The sequence below is a fragment of the Mobula hypostoma genome, chromosome 16 (assembly GCF_963921235.1).
Source record: "Mobula hypostoma chromosome 16, sMobHyp1.1, whole genome shotgun sequence".
In the NCBI taxonomy this organism is placed as follows: Eukaryota; Metazoa; Chordata; class Chondrichthyes; order Myliobatiformes; family Myliobatidae; genus Mobula; species Mobula hypostoma.
The window spans coordinates 25,526,592-25,546,882 of NC_086112.1; the positions used below are offsets into that span (position 1 = coordinate 25,526,592).

Consider the following 20,291-nt stretch of genomic DNA (forward strand, 5'->3'; position numbering starts at 1 on the left):
TGCCCCTGGGTTATACTCCGGATTCCACCATTACACCCAGCTTTAAGACCACAAGCACAGCGCTGGGCTGCAGTCACATTCACTGTCACATTACCTCACCAGCATGTAAGAAAACTAACTTTGGTCTCAAACCACTGACCCTTCCCAATCCATTTTCTGTCTCCCCCACCCCTCCTTTTTCTCTTCTCCTTCTCCACCTCCACTTTCCCACTCTACCTCTGTCAATGTAAAGAAATGAGTCACGGCCTAGTTTCAATTACCTGCTGTTGCTCCCTCTCCTACAAGAGCCCCCCTCCCAACCTTCCTCTTTACTTGTTCCCCTTCCCATCATGTTAGTAAAGGGGAAATGGTGTGTAGTTCAAGAGCAGTAACTGAGTTTCCACTTTAAGGTTAATCATATTGCCCTTATTTATTACTGCATAATGAAACTTGAGAACCATACAGCAAAGGAGAAACATTAAAGATCCCCTTCCTTACAACCAAAGAACTTGGAAGTGCAGAATTAGGGCATCACAGTGCTACCATCAACAGGCGTATTTACAGTAAGATAATATCACAGAACTTGTCACACCCGATTTCCAATTAACAGTAACAGGGAGCACCATCCTTGGCTGATTTCAAGTCTTTTCCCCCACCTTGTTAGCAATTATTATGACTATGAGTTCATTTATTGTTTCAGGTGAATGTTCTAATACTTGAGAAATCAGTACAATCACTATTAAATATACCATTAATTTAATTCTTCCAGTACAATGAACAGGCTTAATTGTTTAAGTGTTATGAGATTCCAAGATGTGTTGACACATTATTGACCTAGTCACATAAATATATCAGGGGTTAGCCTGGTGTTGTCTATCATCCTTGTGGGGTAAAAGGAATATCCAGTGTAATTTGTTTCTTGCCAATTAAATCTCCGATTTATTTTTTTGCAAGTCACACTAACAACTACAACAGGAAGCAGGAGTCAGGGGAGAGGATTAAGACAGAGAATGTAGCAGTATGAATGAGGTTGGGAAAATAAATGGGGGAAGCAAGCAGACTTAAACTGAGCAGTAGGTTTCTTTAAATGAGTACAGGGTACTATCACTGACAATAGTTAAAAAAAAATTCTGTCCCTTCAGCAAATCGTAACTCAGGTGTTGATCAAAACCAGTGTGGCTCTGATGCTCATAGCACATCCTCTTTATTGAGCTAGTGGGAATGTGAGGGAACACCCGCCGTGTCTTTTACTACGCCAGGGTGGCGCCAGTGTGACGCTATTACAGCTCCGGGCGGCGGAGTTTGCACTTCAATCGGTAAAGAATTTGTACGTCCTCTCCATAAATGGAGGTTTCCTCCAGGTGCTCCTGTTTCCTCCCACAGTCCAAAGACGTACCGGTTAGCAGGTTAATCGGTCGTTGTAAATTGTCTGGTGATTAGGCTAGGGACAAATAGGTGGGTTGTTGGGCAGAACAGCTCGTCGGACTGGAAGGGCCTGTTCTGCATTGTCTCTAAAATAAAACATATATTTTTAAATAACTGTTGCTGTGACACATTTTTTATTTATTGGTCCTGGACCCAGCACCCTCAGCACCAGCTTGCACCGTGTGCATTCAGAAATCTTGCATTGATTATTCTGAATATTCATAAATGACATCAACATTATATTATGTTATTTAGACATGTCAAAGTTACAAAGCCTCCACCAAATGACACTTTGGTCAGTACTTTTTTATAGAAGGCATGACTTCATTTTAGATTCGTAGCTTTTGTGGCATAATATGAGAATCTCAAACCCAGAAGTCAAAAATAACAACTCCCTGCAGCTCTTTAAAATTTTACTTTGAAAACTTTAAATACCAAACTGCACTTTGATGCAGCTACAGATACGTTAACAAAATTATTAACACACTTCAGTTGCATTATTTCCTTTGAAAAGGTCTGATTCGCATCAGCAACAAAAAAAAGCAGAGATGAAGGGGAAGGAAGGGAAGATTTCAGAGAGCATTCTGCTGCCCTGTGACATCTAATCAATGAATGAGTATTGCACAGAACTGTAATGAGAACCATTCACATGTGGAATTACATGTCAAGGTTCTTCAAGCAATGCATGCCATAAAGTGCTACAAACAGGGGAAGCAAGCATTTTCCTAAAAGATCTTTTCATACACGTGGAAAAAAGCCTCCCAACAATCAAGAATTAAGAAACTAAATCCTGTAGATCAACTCTTTCATTGCCACTAGTTCCTCCAGATGTACTGAACCTCCTCCCATTAGCCCAAAGGCTGGGTACATTGTTCCAGAACATTCCACCCGCCTTTCGTATAGACACTGCATATTGTCCCCATCGTGGAAACTGACTTTCCCTCTGTCATAGTCCAGACAAATGCCAATCCGATGGGGCATAGATAGAAAGCGCTCACAGGTCTCTGTGCAAGAGGTGGAAGGACTTTTGGGCATGAAGAACTTCCTCATTCCTATGGTGACAAAAGTGAAAGGCTGGGAGTGTTCCAAAGCAATATCTTCGCTCCCACTGTCGTGTCCACTGTCATGGTCATACCTGTGGAAAAGAAGAACTTAACTTAGCAGAGAATAAACCAATGAAATATAACTCTATAGTTCAAATCTGGTGTTGCAGACCTCCCCAGAATGGGTGACTATCACTTGACCCATTAGGTTCACCTGAAACCTGCACCATTCTGCCCATAGGTCCTCAAGTCTTCCCTTAACTTTTCTCAGGCAAAAAATGGTCAGGGTACATCACTACACTCCTCTTCCCATAACCTCAGCAAGCAGTCTGAGGGAGATAGTCTATATTTACTAATCCCATTGTTTATACATCTGTACATTGCAATAAGGCAGGTGAAAGGAATCCAACTACTGTATACTACGTACAGAGGAGATGTCAGGGGTAAGTTTTTTTTTTAAACGCAGAGTGCTGAGTGCGTGGAATGGGCTGCTGGCGACTGTGGTGGAGGCAGATACGATAGGGTCTTTTAAGAGACTCCTGGAAAGGTACATGGAGCTCAGAAAAATAGAGGGCTATGGGTAAGCCTAGGTAATTTCTAAAGTAAGTACATGTTTGGCACAGCATTGTGGGCTGAAGGGCCTGTATTGTGCTGTAGGTTTTCCATGTTTCTGTGTTCTATATCCCATCTTGTTTACCCTCTCTTAGTTAGTGTGGCAGTGAGGTGATTTGGACAGGAAGTAACTAGCTGTCAGTTGCTTGAACCTTCATTTTCATCTCCAGAAATGTGAACTCACATATAGTACCTTGCAAAAGTCTAAGGCATGTATACAAGTGCTGCAGGAGGGGTGTGGGACAGGTGGCAGAGAAGGAGTGCCAAGGGTGGGGGGTAGCACAGGTGCAGACACCCCCAGCCCTGAGACACCAGGCCAGGTCATTTGATTCCAAACAATTGGTTCATTGATCATTACAGAATGTCTCTCTGGTGCTTCCCACTCCCTCCCCTCTCCCTTCCCTTTTTCCCAACCATGATTCTGCTCTCCCTGCCCCCTTCCCACTCTCCGTCCACAATAGAGACCCACATCAGAATCAGGCTTATTATCACTCACCTATGTCATGAAATTTTTTTTTGCAGCAGCAACAGTGGTACAGTGCAATACACAAAATTAATACAGTACTGCAGCCTAGCTTTATATGTGCCTAAGACTTTTGCTCAGTACTGTAGATATACTTCCCTCATTTAACTTTATGATGTTCAACTTTACCTGCAACATTATTTAAACAAAGTGGTGAAACCACTTCTGATTGGTAGAAAATGGTTATCACGTGGAGTTTGTGCATTCACAAGGAAGAGACCATTTTTGTTCCTCCAGCTAACATAATCACAGGATGAGAAACAAATAATCAGGGCACAAGTAAATCTGAAAAGACTGCAGAAACCATAATATGCAATGGATTTGCTTAATTAATGCTTGTGTTCATGCAACAAGGGATTATTGCAAAAAGTAAATTCTCATCTATTAACTTCATCGGCATGATTTCACAAACCTCTGAATAAGACCATGACCATAAGATATAGGAGCAGAATTAGGCCATTTGGCCCATCAAATCTGCTCCAGTATTTCATCATGGCTGATCCACTTTCCCTCTCAGCCTTCTCCTCGTATCCTTTCACGCCCTGGCTAATCAAGAATCTATCAAGCCCTGTCTTAAATATACTCAGTGACTTGTCATCCACAGCTGCCTGTGGCAATGAATTCCATGGATCCACCATTCTCTGTTCTAAATGGATGCCCTCTCTGCTGAGGCTGTGTCCTCTGGTCTTAAACTCCCCCACCACAGGAAATATCCTCTCCACATCCACTTTATTGAGGCCTTTCAACATTTAATAGGTATTCTTCCGAATTCCAGTGAGTACAGGCCCAGAGCTATCAAACTCTCCTTATATAATAAGCCTTTCAATCCCAGAATCATTTTCGTGAACCAACTTTGAACCCTCTCCAATGTCAGCACATCATTTCTTAGATTGCTAACAATACTCCGTGAGGCCTCACCAGTGCTTTATAAAGCCTTAACATTACATCCTTGCTTTTATATTCTAGTCCTCTCAAAATGAATACTAATATTGTATTTGATTTCCTCACCACTGACTCAAACTGCAAATTAAACTTTAATCCTGCACGAGGTCTCCCAAGTCCCTCTGCACTTCAGATTTTTGAATTTTCTCTCCACTTAGAAAACAGTCTGTTCTTTTGATGCTGTTACCAAAGTGCATGACCATACACTTCCCAACACTGCATTCCAAATGCCACTTCTTTGCCCATTTTCCTAATCTGTCTGAGTTCTTCTGCAGCCTCGCTGCTTCCTCAACACTACCTGCACGCCCACCTATCTTTGTATCATTTGCAAACTTGGCCACAAACTCATCAATTCCATCATCCAAATCACTGACATATAACATAAAAAGAACTGGTCCCAACATGACCCTGTGAAACACCATTAGTCACTGGCAGCCAACCAAAAGAGGCTCCTTTTATCCCCACTCTTTGCCTCCTGCTAATTAGCTTATGCTTTATTCATGCTAGTATCATTCCAGTAATACCTTGAGCTCTTAACTTGTTAAGCAGCCTTATGTGTGAAACCTTGTCAAAGGCTGTCTGAAATTCCAAGCACACAACATCCAACGATTTTCCTTTGTCTGTCCTGCATGTTATTTCTTCAAAGAATTGCAACAGATTTGTCAGGCAAGATATTCCCTTGAGGAATCCATGCTGACTACAGCCTACTTTATCATGTGTCTCCAAGCAACCCGAGACCACATCCTTAATAATCATCTCCAACATCCTTCCAGGTACTGAGGTCAGACTAACTCATCTGTAATTTCCTTTCTTCTGCCTCTCTCCATTCTCGAAGACTGGAGTGACATTCGCAATTTTCCAGTCTTCCGGAACCATGCCAGAATCAACTGATTCTTGAAAGATCATCACTAATGCCTCTCAATGCCTTCAGCCACCTCTTTCAGAACCCTGGGGTGTAGCCCATCTGGTCTTTGTGACTTATCTACCTTCAGACTTCCCGGCTTCCCAATCACTTTCTCCTTACTAATAACAACAACACTCACTTCTGCCCCCTGACACTCTTCAATTCTCGGCATACTGCTGGTGCTTTCCACTGTGAACACATCCAAAATACCTATTCAGTTTGTCTGCCATTTCCTTGTCTCCCATGACTACCTTTGTAGTATTATTTTCCAGCAGTCCGATGTCTACTCTCACTTCTCTTTTACACATTATACATCTGAAGAAACTTTTAATATCCTCTTTAATATTATCAGCTACTTACTTTCATATTCCATCTTTTCCCTCCTTATGGCTTTTCAGTTGCCTTCTGTTAGTATTTAAAAGTTTCCCAATCATCTAACATCCCACTAAATTTTGGTCTATTATATGCTCTCTCTTTTGCGTTGGATTTGACTTCTCTTGTCAGCCAAGGTTGCATCATCCTGCCTTTAGAACACTACTACATCTTTGGAAAGTATCTTACCTGTGCCCTCCAAATTGATCCAAGAAACTCCAGCCACTGCTGTTCAGTCATCACCCTGCTAGTGTTCCCTTGCAATCAACTTTGGCCAGCTCCTCTCTCATGCCCCTGTAATTCCCTTTACTCCATTGTAATACTGATACATCTCAATTTAGCTTCTCCTTCCCAAATTGCAGGATGAATTCTATCATATTATGATCACTGCTCCCTAAGGATTCCTTTCCCTTAATCTCTCTAATCATTTCTGATTCATTGCACAATATCCAATCCAAAATATCTTACTCCCTTGTGGGTTCAACACTGAGCTGCTCTAAAAAGCCGTTTTGTAGGCTTTCAACAAATTCCCGCTCTTGAGATCCAACACCAACCTGTTTATCCTAATCTACCTGCATATTGAAATGTCCCATCACTATTGTAACATTACGCCTTTGACATGCATTTTTTTATCTCCCATTCGTCGAGCACATCTTTGCTACCATTCGGGAGTCTGTATATAACTTCCATCAGGGTCTTTTTACCCTTTCAGTTTCTTCGCTCTACCCACAACGATTCTGTATCTTCCAATCTTATGTTACCTCTTTCTAATGAATTTCATTTTTTTTTTAATTTTAATTTTTTTACAGACAAAGCCACCCCACCCCTCTGCCTCCTGCCAGTCCTTTTGATATTATGTATATCCTTGGACATTGTTTCCAACGATAATCTTCTTCCAGCTATGATTCAGTGATGCCCACAATGCCATACATGCCAATCTGTAACTATACTACAAGTTCATCTACCTTATTCCATGTACTGCGTGCATTCAAATACAACACCTTCAAGTCCTCTATTCATCACCTTTTTCCGCTTTTGTTCCCATTTTACGATGCAGCTCATCCCACTGACTGTAATTTTGCCGTATCATCAGCCTCTTCATGCTAGCAGTCTCACTACACACTGCCTCTGTAAACCAACCATCCTATCCTCAACCTTATCCTTTCAATTCCCAACATCCCGCCATATTAGCTTAAACCCTCCTGAACAGCCTTAGCAAATCTGTCTGCCAGGATGTTTGTTCCCCTCAGGTTCAGGTGTAACCCATCCCTTTTACCTGCCCCAGAAGAGATCCCAATGATCCAGAACTCTGAACCCCTGCTCCTTGCACCAGTTGCTCAGCCACCATTCTTCTGCCAAATCATCGTATTCTTACCCTCACTGGCACATGGTGCACGCAGCAATCCAGAGATCACTACCCTGGAGGTCCTGCTATTCGGTTTTCTACCCAGCTCTCTAAAATGTCTCTTCAGGACCTTTCCTAGCAACATCAGAAAGCATCACACTTTTGTGAACTTAGCTTTGGGAGCTCAGAATGAAGGCAGTAATTTTCAGCTGAAATTAACTATTTTACTGGGCATAAATTTTGGCTGACTGGAGGAAAGTATAGTGGGGATGTTGGTGGAAAGTGGTTTTCTTCTCTTCAGGGAAAGTGGCGGGTGCATGGAACTCTGTACCAGGAGTTGTGTTCACTGCAGGTACTTTAGGGACATTTAAGAAACTCTTAGATAGGTACATGGAGGGGCGAGAGGTCAGATTGATCTTGGAGTAGGTTAAAAGGTCAGCAGAACATTATGGGCCGAAGGGCCTGTACTACTCTGTAATGTTCTATGTTTTAAAATTGGGGATCAGGACTCCCTACAAGATGCCCGGAATGCCATGGCTATGCGAGCAGGCTGTCAGTGCCATTGCCAGCTCAAGGAACGATCTACCCAAAATGTTCCACTGGCAGGTTCCTTTTCTGCAATTCCACTTTTTCTCCGATACAAAGCCAATTCCCTTTTGAAAGACTACATTGAATCAGCTTCCACTACCCCTTCGAGGCTGGCTACTCCAATTCACATAAAAAGCTTAGTCCTCATCTCCCCTCCAGTTCTTTAGCCAATCACCTTAAACTCGTGTTACCAACTGCCCAGCCAGCAGAAAGAGTTGTGCTGCTTCAGTTTGTTAAAACTTGCCATCACTTTGAATATGCCTACTGTATCTCATCTGAATCCATTCTGCTCAAAGGAAGACCCTTAATAACTCATTCATAATTCCAACCCTTCTTTTAAACTTTCTTTGAACCCTTTTTGTTAATGAAAATCGACCCAGTTTCTTTTGTCTAGGTACATGATGATATTTCCTTATTCTTGGTGACACTCTGATAAATTTCTCTGTATCGCTGCCAAGAACTTGACATTCTGTTTAGATGACATAGCTCATTACTGAACACAACTTACAAGGTTAAGCTTAACTTCCTTTTGTAATCGAATCCTCTTACAAAACTCAGTCAGTATCATATAACTTAAAATATTAGAGCAACTTATGGCCTAGATAGAGCGGAAACATCCTCTGCACATCCAGTAGTTGGAGTCCAGGATCAGAGGCCACAGCCTCCGAATAGAAGAACATTCATTTAAAACAGAGATGAGGTGGAATTACTTCAGCCAGATGATAGTGAGCCTGTGGTATTTATTGCCCCAGACAGCCCAGGTGGCCAAGTCATTGGGTATATATAAAGTGGAGGTTGATAGGTTCATGATTTGTAAGGGCATTATAAGTTACGAGGAGAAGATAGGAGAACAGCATAGAGAAAGGATAACAACTCATTCGTGATGGAATGGTGGAGCAGACTCAATGGGCTGAATGGCCTAATCCTGCCCCCATGTTTCATAGTCTTATGGAATGATGAGCATGATTGTTCATTCACTTCCCCTGGGGCTGGGGTGATGAGCAGACAAAGGCCTAGAGAAACTTCAGCTGCATATTTGATGCAAAATTCACGTCACTCGTACAAACCACTCCAGAAAATGTCAGCAACCAATACTTAAGGCATGTGGATAAATAAACAAGCAAAGTCAAACACACAGAGTAAATAAATAACGTGATATAAACCTGGGACTGTTGATGTCATGGGGACTGTGAAACCACTCCTGCAGCTTCGTATCAGATACCACGCCTACTTTAACCAGGTAGGAAGATGCGTCCACTCGGAAGGCCCAGTAGTATTTCCCTTTTGTTATTCCTGTGTCTCCAGTGATGAAATTTAGGGACATGTAACTTCCAGCCATAATCCGCTCCGCACCTAGCAAGAGAGGAAGCCCAGCCACACTCTCCACGGAGTCTCTCTGCTTGCTGAGAATCAGATGATCACTGTTGTAGCCGCAAGTCTCATCAAATAAGAATCTAAAAACTACATTGAGAAAAGAGAAATGGTCAGAACCATAAGGTCATTTTTTGATTTTTGTTGACAAGCAGAATAACGCTGGTAGTTTTGGTGTACGTTCTGACCTTGTGTAACAAGGTTTCATTATCCCTCTGTACTCTTACACCTAGCTACCTCCATAGTCTTCACTATTTCTTTCAAGGTGTCTGCACACCTCCATTTCATGATCAACCAAAAATTTAATCACCTTGGAGGCTCCCTAAACATCTCTGGGTCCCTAGTTGTCTTTCCAACAATTGTCTCCTCTCGCAGAGATAGATAGGTTCTTGATTGGTAAAGGGGTTAAGGGTTATGGGGAGAAGGTGGCAAAATAGTGTTGAAAAAAAATTGAATGCCAGAGCAGATTCGATGGGATGAATGGTCTAATTCTTTTCCTATATCATCTACTCTAACATACACTTAATCATCTACTCTAATATATCCTTATTTGGCTTTGCATTATACTTTGATACCTTGAAATTTGTTGTTCCTCTCCGTGCCTTGTGGCGCATCAGGTAGCAACCTTTACGTTTCTTTAGCATCTGTCTGTGGATCAACCTGTACCTTAATCTACACAAGGACTCCCAAGTCCCTTTGCATCTCCGAGTTCTGAACTTTCTCCCCATTTAGAAAAGTCTACGCCTTTATTCCTTCGACCAAAGAACATGAACAAACACTACCCTACACTATATTCCATCTGCCATTTCCTTGCCCATTCTCCCAATCTGTCTAAGCCCTTCTGCAGATGCCCTGCTTTCTCAACGCTCTTCAACTATCTTTGTATCATTCCATAAACTTGGCCATAAAGCCATCAATTCTGTCACCCAAATCATTGCCTCATAACCTGAAGGAAGCGTTCCCAATACCAACCCCTGCAGAACACCACTATTCATGGGCAGCCAACCAGTAAAGGCCTCCTTTAATCCCTTCTTTGCCAACTGCCAGTCAGCCAATTTTCTCTCCATGCTGGTATTCTTCCTGTAATTCCACAGGCTCCAGTTTGGTTCAGCAATCTCATGTGCAGCACCTTGTCAAAGGCCTTCTGAGAATCCAAGTAAGAAATATCCACTGACTCACCTTAGCTTATCCTGTCTGTTATTTCCTCAAAGAATTCCAGCGGATTTGTCCATAAAACCATAAGATATAGGAGATGTAGGCCATTCGGCCCATCAAGTCTGCTCGGCCATTCATTCATGGTTTGATCCAATTCTTCCAGTCATCCCCACGCCCCTGCTTTCACCCCATACCCTTTGATGCCCTGGCTAATCAAGAACCTATCTATCTCTGCCTTAAATACACCCAATGACTTGGCCTCCACAGCTGCTCGTGGCAACAAATTCCACAGATTTACCACCCTGACTAAAGTAATTTCTCCACAACTCAGTTTTAAAAGGACGCCCTTCAATCCTGAAGTTGTGCCCTCTTGTCCTAGAATCCCCTGCTAAAGGAAATAACTTTGCCATATTTAATCTGTTCAGGCCTTTTAAAATTCAAAATGTTTTTATGAGATCCCCCCTCATTCTCCTGAACGCCAGGGAATACAGCCCAAGAGCTGCCAGACGTTCCTCATACGGTAACCCTTTCATTCCTGGAATCATTCTCGTGAATATTCTCTGAACCCTCTCCAATGTCAAAATAAGGAGCCCAAAACTTCACACAATACTCCAAGTATGGTCTCACGAGTGCGTTATACAGCCTCAACATCACATCCCTGCTCTTATATTCTATACCTCTAGAAATGAATGCCAACATTGCATTTGCCTTCTTCACAACCGACTCAACCTGGAAGTTAACCTTTAGGGTATCTTGCACAAGGACTCCCAAGTCCCTTTGCATCTCTGCATTTTGAATTATCTCCCCATCTAAATAATAGTCTGCCCATTTATTTCTTCCGCCAAAGTTCATGACCATACACTTTCCAACATTGTATTTCATTTGCCACTTCTTTGCCCATTCCCCTAAACTATCTCAGTCTCTCTGCAGGCTCTCTGTTTCCTCAATACTACCTGCTCCTCCACCTATCTTTGTATCATCGGCAAATTTAGCCACAAAATCCGTTAATACCATAGTCCAAATCATTGACATACATCGTAAAAAGCAGCAGTCACAACACCAACCCCTGTGGAACTCCACTGGTAACCGGCAATCAGCCAGAATAGGATCCCTTTATTCCCAATCTCTGTTTTCTGCTAACCAGCCAATGCTCCACCCACACTAGTAACTTCCCTGTATTTCCATGGGTTCCTATCTTGCCAAGCAGCCTCATGTGCGACGCCTTGTCAAAGGCCTTCTGAAAATCTGGCTTTGGCCTCTGTGCCTCCAGGTACACCATAATCTCATCCCTAACAATCGATTCCAACAACTTCAACAACAACTTCCCAACCACTGATGTCAGGCTAACAGGTCTATAGTTTCCTTTCTGCTGCCTCCCACCAATCTTGCCTTGTCAGGCAAGATTTTGCCTTAAGGAAACCATGCTGACTTCGGCCTATTCTATCATGTGCCTCCAAGTTAGGTGGGGCGAGCAAAGACAAATTCTGCCACGAGAAGAATGCTGAGCATTGCGTTAACAGCTGGCTAAATCTGATTTGGCCACAACTATCTGTGCTGTCAAATATTTTAAAAGACTGAACATTTTTGATATTCTAAATCATTTAGAAATATTCAAAACTATTGAAAATTAAAATTAACAGAAAACAAAATTAGAAAAAAAACAAGCTATAAAAAACATGAAACATTTAAAATCATTTTATTTAAATGCAAGATACTTGTTAAAAAAAATGGAATGAACTAATAGTTACTGGCCCCTCTCAGTTATTTCCTCACTTTGAAACCAATAGTGAAGCAGTCCCAGGATTAGATCCATTCTACGGCAGACTTTCCATGGAAGTCCTAACAAAGGGTCTTTGACCTGAAACATTAACCGTTTCTCTTCCTAGGCTCTGCAGATGCTGGAAATCCAAGTAGCACACACAAAATGCTGGAGGAACTCAGCAGGCCAGGCAGTGTCTATGGAAAAAGAGTATAGTCGACGTTTTGGGCCGTGACTCTTCATCAGTCCTGCCTGACCTGCTGAGTTCCTCCAGCATTTTGTGTGAGCTATGTCTCTTCCTAGAGATGTGGCTTTTCAACATTCTCTTTTTTTTTATTATTTTAGGATATTTGTGAAAATTCCCCAGGAGAGCATTTAGAAAAACACTGATTGCAACTTCAATACTTTGGTATTGCAATTTGTGTTAAATTACTCATTGTTTTGTGGGGAAAGTTAACATTTTCTCTTGAAATCTATTAATTACCAATTAGCTTCAAACTATTGGTACCCATCGAAAATATTATGTTCTCTCAAAGGGTAGGTAATCCCAATCCATTGGCTTGACAAGGAGTCATGGAAACAAGATGGCACTTCAGCGGGTCGTCTCTAGTGCACAGAAGATCATCAGGACACAGCTCCCAGCCCTGGAGGACACCTACAGCTCTCGCTGCCTAAGGAAAGCTACAAGCATCTGTAAGGACAATACACACCCATGCAATCATCTGTTTGAACTTCTTCCATCTGGCAGACAGTATAAGATTTTCTATGCCCGCACTTCCAGACTGAAAAATAGCTTTTTCCCCAGAGCTATAATTGCTCTGAACCAATCGATCAAGCATCATCCGTAAGTTTGTTAAATTGCTACTTTAATACTGGTTTTATGGCTGTCATGCATCTGAGTTGTGCTTTTGTACTGCTGGACATTGCTTGTACTGGCTGGTCACTTGATTTTATTTATTGTTTATTTATTTTATTTGTTGTTTTATAGCACTGAGTACGAGAGTTGCAAACTCATTTTTGCTGTATTGGTGCATGACAAATTGTACTATGCAATGTCAATAAAGATATTTCATTCATTCATTCCGCACTAATAAAATATTTTTACTTCGGTGACTCTATAGACCTGGAAATATTCTAGTACAAAACATCCTTATATTGGACTGGTGTTCGAACCTGCAAAAAAGGGCAATGGTTGCAACTCAAGAGATTTCAAATTCTGGCCTTTTACTCTTATGGAAAAAGTGAATAAAGTGATAGCATGTTTACTGGATCAAGAATCAGGTAACTTGAAAGTTTGCAAGTGCCATCTGATCTGTTGTCCAAAAACGTTGTGACACAGGGACTCGTTAAAGAGCAGCTTTGCTCCTTGGAGTCTTTAATGAGCAGCTTAGGAACTCTGAGCAAAAATGTTTGGAGCATTTTCAGTAGTTCTATATATAACGTGATAAGTGAGGGTTTCGAAAGCAAATTAACAGTGACCAGTACTATCCCCAGGCATTTACTCTCTGAAAGATAGAGGGGAGAGTAATGCTGCACCAGAAACAACCTGATTTCAACCTTCCTTTGGAGCACCCTAACTTGGCAAATGCAGGAATCCTTGACCATCAAACACAGAGCTCCACATGACGGACTCATTTAAATTCCACTATCCAAAACAATTTAGAAAGTACTTGGAAACCAGTCTCAAAACTAAAGTTAGAAGTATTTGGAGTTTAGCAAAAAACGTGCTCGATTCCAGAGATGATCTTTTGTTGATGGTTTCAGTGGAGCTTGGAGGGAGAAATCACTGGAGGGTCTTCCAAGTTAAGAAAATAAAAACTCTCATGTACATTTCCTATGATCAACTACTTTTTTTGCTGAAAGGGAAGTACTTTGAGTAAAAGTCCCTAAGCTTTTCTTTACTCATATACTGTACACTCAACAAACATGTGAAGAGAAAGCAGCAAGGGCAACCCCACCCTACGAAGTATCATTGCCTGCAGACTAATAACTCTGCTACAAGAAGATGAGGTGAAGGGAGCTACAGAGACAGCCATCTTATGCTGTGTTTAGCAACAAACTGAATTGGTATAAATATTTAGCAGTAGTGGTACAAAATTACGACATTCCAAACAGTTGGTTTTACTTTATATTTGCATCAGTCATTGAAACTTTGCAAAAAAAAGTTTTCCAGACGCAAATAAAACCTTTAGAAAAATCTCAGCACAGTGTCTTCGGTCAGTGATTGAGTGATTAAATATGTAGGCGACCCATCCAATTTGCATGACTGGCTTTAGCAGGAGTTTATAACCTTTTTTATGCCATGGACCCATACCATTAAGCAAGGGTTCCGTCGATCCCGGGTTGGGAACCCCTGGTCTGGAGCATTTAAAATTAATCATTGAAAAATCAGGAACACTATCCCCTGTACCAAATGGCCTACTCACTGCTTCTATTGAGCAAGACTTGAGATTACAAAAGATGCACAATTTGAAAATTTAAAAAAAACTTGTCTGGAAATGTGAAATAAAAGCAAAGTATAAGAAATATTCTGCAGATTCTGATGAAAGTCATTGACCTGAATTTTTGTAGTTTCTCTCTGCACCATTCTGAGCATTTCCAGCATTTCCTGTTTTATTTTACAATCTCACCTAATTTATTTCAGAGCATCTTGGTGAACTAAACCATTTATAAATATGCATAGCACTTCTTCAGTCACATTTTCTTATAAATTCACGGGTTTATTTAGCAGATTGTTTTTAAACAGTTTATGGGTCCATTGATTAGTTGAAGACGTTGGCGCTTGGTTGGTGCTGTTGGATGTTTCATAGGTTAAGTTAATTAAAATAAACCTGTTACCATGTACTGGTGTACACCAAAAGTAGCCTGATGAGGTAGAAGAATCACTTAATGCCAAGTTCTTTTTTTCATCTACAAAAGACTTAATGGAACATTCCTATTTGATTTAGTTTACTGCGTTAGAGTGTCACTCTATACAAGAGCTCAACAGCCCCAGAGCAGTTCTGCAATGAGATAGGTGCTGTCTTTCAGAAGGAACATCAAACATCTGAGCGTAAAAGATCCCATGGTTTTAATTCATGGAAGAGTGTGGGAGTTGTCTCTGGTGTCCATACTAATCCTCATCGTCCAGTCAGCACTGCAATAGTTAAACATATGCATCATCAAACACAAAAGAATGACAGTGAGCGAAAGGAGATACTAGGGCAGATGCTCAAAAGCAGGAAAGAGATAGGGAATGGGACATACTTGAGGAGAGAATGTCAGAGTGCTGGATCTTAGAAACTTAAGGCAATGGTTAAAATGGCACTTATCAAAAATTAGTCAGAGATATGAAGAAGCAAGATCATGGAGAGATATGCAAGCATAGAACACAGCAAGTCCTTCAGCCCACAATGTTATGCTGACCTTTTAATATACTCCAAGATCAATCGAACCATTCCCTCCTACATAACCCTCCAGTTTTCCTTCATCCATGTGCCCAAGAGTCACTTAAATGTCCCTGAAGTATTTGCCTCTACTGTCACCCCCTGCAGCATGTTCCACTCACCCAACACTGTATAGAATATCTCAGACACACACCCCTTTACTTTCCTCCAATCACCTTGAAATTATGCCCTCTTGAATTAGACATCTCCACTTCGGATACTTTATCTAGTTCTCCATTCTATGCCTCTTATCATATTATACACCTCCATCAGTTCATCCTATCCATCTTCACTCTAAAGAGAAAAGCCTTAGGTCTCTCAACTTTTCCTCAAAAGACATGCTCTCTAATCCAGGTAGCATCCCTGTAAATCTCCTCTGCGCTCTCTCTAAAGCTTCCACATCCTTCCTATAATGAGGCTACTAGAACTGAACACAATACTCCCAGTTTGATCCAAGCAGATTTTTATAGAGCTGCGTCATTACTTTGTGGCTCTTGAGAATGTTGGAGCAATAATTTTAATTTTTAAATCTAGACATTGTTTAAGCAGGAACCAAGATGAGGTAGGACAGGTTGACCGCGACTCAGTGCAAGTACAGTTTTGATGAGGAGAATGAAGAAAGCTGGACAGCAGTGCTCAACAGCAGTCAAATCTAGAGGGAACAGGGGTATGGGTAAAGGTTTCAGCAGATGTCCTGTAAGAGGGTAGAATCAGGCAATGTTATTTATCAGCATGGAAATTAATGATGGCGCAGTTATCTGACCCAAAGTTCATCTGGGAGTCAAACATGACAGCGAGGGGAGAAGAGATAATGTTCAGCTATCGTCTTTCTGCTTGTGGAACCTTTCAGTGTGTGAAATGATTTATGTTTTCTACAACAGTGGCGACACTTCAAAATAACACATGGCCTGTGAAGTGATATTGAATTTCCAGAAAGAGAATGAAAGGTGCCATAAAGGCAATGCTTTTAATTCTTTGAATGCAAATCAAAAATCATTTTATGAAGAGAGGTGCCCCTTTAAATGCTTAGGACGCTTTACTGTCGTCAGAGAGAGACCATTCAGATGACGATGAAGAAACTCCACAATAATACTTCTATGAAAATATCACTTTACAGCCAATCAATTAGTTTTAATAATATCAAATTGTATCAATTCACTTACTTGGCAAGCTTTATTTTAATGTTTTCAGCAAGCATAAATTAAAGGAAGAATGACACACTTTAATGGAAATAAATGCTGATTTTACGGAACAAAGGCACACAATAAAATAAGCATGAACAAGTTATGATGGAAAGATTTGTTTCAGCTTATTTTAAGTATGACTCCACAAGCAGCTACGTTTTCAACTAATAGCTTTGGTGATTCAAAAGACACAAATGTGTGATGGATGAAGTTAAAAACCAACAAAAAAAAAGCAGCAAAAATAAAAAAGAATATGATAAAATTGATGGCAGCTGACTGGTATTCCAAGAAGCTATACCATGACTGAAGTTTAAGTTCCTCCTTCTGAAAGATAGCGTTTACAAGAGAGATCATCTCAGGCCTCACAGCAGATTTCCCTCGCCAGTAAATGGCACATGGGAAATAGGAAGGATAAGTTAATATGGAAGCTGTGGGTGGGGGGGGGTGATATGACGGGTGAGAATGAGATTTACAAGCACTGTACATACAAATAACAGAGGAATCAAAGAAAATCAAACACTACAAAAAAATACAAACATTATATATATTATTTATTTAAAAATAAATACAAACATTAAAAATAATAGGAACAATCTGCATAAAAACATGCAGATGGATCTGAGATTCTTCTTCAGAAATGGAAAACAGACAGGCTATTGTTGCCTGCAAGATATTCCTTGGCTGTTCCCCATCAGTGGCGATGGAGTCAGCTTATGTAAGAGTTATGCAGTGAATGCAGATGCCATTAACTCAGAAGCATGGAACTGAAGTGACCCACTTCTGCTGCGATGGACCATATATTGTATGCTCTTGTCCATTATGCCTCTTGTAATTGATGGGAGAAAATAAAGAAGAAAAAGCAATCCCTGAGATCTAAACAGACATTTCAGCTTTCCAGAAAGAGCCTGTAACTTTGCTCAGTAGATTCTGAACATTGATATTTTAATTGCAAAATTATGCTTATGGTATGCATATGAAACATTTTTATGTTGGTTATTCATTACCCTTTTACAGAAATATCTACAGCACAATATCCTACTCACCAACCCAACCCTCACCACCAGCTTTAGTGGTAACAACAAAGAGGATGGAAACATTCCCATAAGACCGAGGGGCAGAATTAAGTCATTCCTCCCATTGAGTTTGTTCCGCCATTCCATCATGGCTGACTTATTGTCCCTCTCAAGCCCACTTCCGTTGCCTTGCATACCAAGCTGGAGCATAAATCTACCGTCATTGCCACCTGCCACAAGTGGTGCCCTTAGGACTTAAGTGAGGCAGGAAGTAACCAGTGCAGTATGGACTGAGGGAAACCAGGAATCTCCAAGCATGGCTGACGTGCTACAAATGAACTTTGATCAAGGAAGTGGAAACGTTACCCAGGGTCCCAATGTCTCAGCAACAACTAATTTCATCAAGTAACATTCCTGAGCATCAGGAAGGGACAGAATGGATCTCCATTACATTGAGTTTTAAGACTGAGATTACTTTACCGCTGTTACGAGACTACTGATTGGTTCCCTAGCACAAGATAGACTCTTGACCTCAGTTTTATGGCCTTGCACCTTATTGTCTGCAGCCTCTGCATTTTCTCTATCACTTTAACATTTTATTCTACATTTTATGTTACTGCTATCCCTTGTCCTACCTCAATGCACTGCTGTAATGAAATTATCTGTTTGTAAGGTATGTAAAAAAAAAAACACTTAATTCTACCTTATAGACATCCGTTAGTCTCGTGAGACCATGGATTTGCACCTTGGAAGGTTTCTGGGCAAGGTTGTATGGAAGACCGGCAGTTGCCCATGCTGCAAGTCTCCCCTCTCCACGTCACCGATGTTGTCCAAGGGAAGGGCACTAGGGTCGATACAGCTTGGCAGCGGTGTCGTCGCAGGGCAATGTGTGGTTAAGTGCCTTGCTCAAGGACACAACATGCTGCCTCAGCTGAGGCTCGAACTAGTGACCTTCAGATCACTAGACCGACACCTTAACCACTTGGCCACTTCTTGTACCTTGGTGTGACAACAATAAAACTAATTTAGCTTTATGGTATATTATATTTTTATGGTATGGCAACACCTGGAAGGAACAGCCATTACTGCAATGGTTGCTAATAGGATAGGAGTATAGGATGTGTGTAGTTTTTTCAACTTGACTCTCTTCAAGTCAGGGACAGAGAAGTGGATACGGACTTCTGGTCCTCAGATAAGATTCAGCATCTCATTCTTACTAATCTTCCTTCCCATTAAACTTTGTGATTCATCTAAGCATTGTGATTCATTCAAGCATTACTGAGAACATTCAGTATTAAAAGTTACTGAGATGGTTAGAAAACCTTTGATCGAAAGATGGAACTATTTGGCTCAGAGAAAAGAGGACCTGTTGTTAAAAGAATCAATGGTGTTGATGTCAAAGATAGCCAGAAAAAGAAAGATTTAATACAAATTTTTGTTTTAATTTTAGAATTGACATTAAGAAAGTGACAAAAGTGGCCAGAAGAAATCCCATCATTGCAGAGATATGATTTCTTACAGACGGTGAAACAATGAATAAACTTTTGAAACAATGGATGACAGTATGAAAATGGAGAGAGAGGTAGAAAACCAGGATCAGTTCTGAATTTCTGTAACATAAACTTAGCCAATAACAATGGAGCAAATGGATTTCTCCAGTGACTCAAAATTTAGGCAACAATTCACAAATCAAAAGTTAATTTAATCACAATACATCTGATTCATTAGAAATAAATTGCCCCTGACATTTCATGAAATTTCAATGAATCATATTTACAAGCAGATAATAATCACCGTTTAGAGTCAGGGCTAAATAATATCTTCTATTTTCATCAGGAACAAGTTTTAATGACAGTGAAGTGTTAACTACAGACTGTGAGGTGAAGTTAAACCAAGTACAGTTCAAACTTTTACTCTCATATGATAATCTGGAGAAAAAGATGTACAACTGACAGATGAGCAGATGTAGGGAAGGACTACAACGAGTCTCATTATACGGCATGTCACTCCAATGTATCTCCTATTAGGTCAACTAAAGACCATTTCTGATAGGCTCCATAATATTGCATGCTTTGCCCTCTTGGCTGACTATTACTAATAGATTAGACATCAGGAAATAATGCCTGCATGCACACACAATGGAGATATTTTACATGTATAACCAGACTATTTTGGACATACTGTATGTGATTGAAATCCATCCTGTGCATAAACAATCGTTTCTTCCTGTGTATGCCTACCATGTTTACTTAACTGAACTAGTCTTGGAATAAGGGTAAGCATGCCTACAGAGAGTACCCTCTGCATAACGACAGCTTGGGTAACAGAAACTAGTCTTTAAGGAATTTTCAAATCATTACACAAAGATTTGCGATATGAAATAAGAATACACTGTTATGGGATTTATTTAACTAAATAAACACAACATGCAAAAATAAAAGCCAATAAATATTGTCATTTTTTGTCAAGGGTTTGCATTACGGGAAATTGCAACATGGATGGTTGACTAGAGTGCAACCCTTAGTAATGCGGGCATGTATTTATGGTGTGTATGTTGATAGCACAGTAATTCTTCAATTATCCAACAGCAAATATCCAAATGTCAATGGGAAAATGAGCTGACTGTCCTAATAAATGTAATTAATCACTAA

The 20,291-nt window shown here is 40.7% G+C and overlaps 1 protein-coding gene across 4 annotated transcripts in view; it reads right to left on the reverse strand.

The window, feature by feature from the left end:
- Positions 1-278: 278 nt before the first annotated feature.
- Positions 279-20,291, reverse strand: part of trim36 (tripartite motif containing 36) — a 121,163-nt gene continuing 101,150 nt past the window's right edge. For 2 of the 4 annotated variants that reach the window (XM_063068661.1, XM_063068662.1), the window contains exons 10-11: positions 8,897-9,194; positions 281-2,539 (exon numbers count right to left, since the gene is read on the reverse strand). In XM_063068661.1, the coding sequence (XP_062924731.1) occupies positions 2,188-2,539; positions 8,897-9,194 (650 nt within the window). In that variant the 3' untranslated portion in view covers positions 281-2,187. Of the gene's footprint in view, positions 2,540-8,896; positions 9,195-20,291 lie in introns of all 4 variants that reach the window. The other 2 variants (XM_063068659.1, XM_063068660.1) reach the window with 2 other exon arrangements.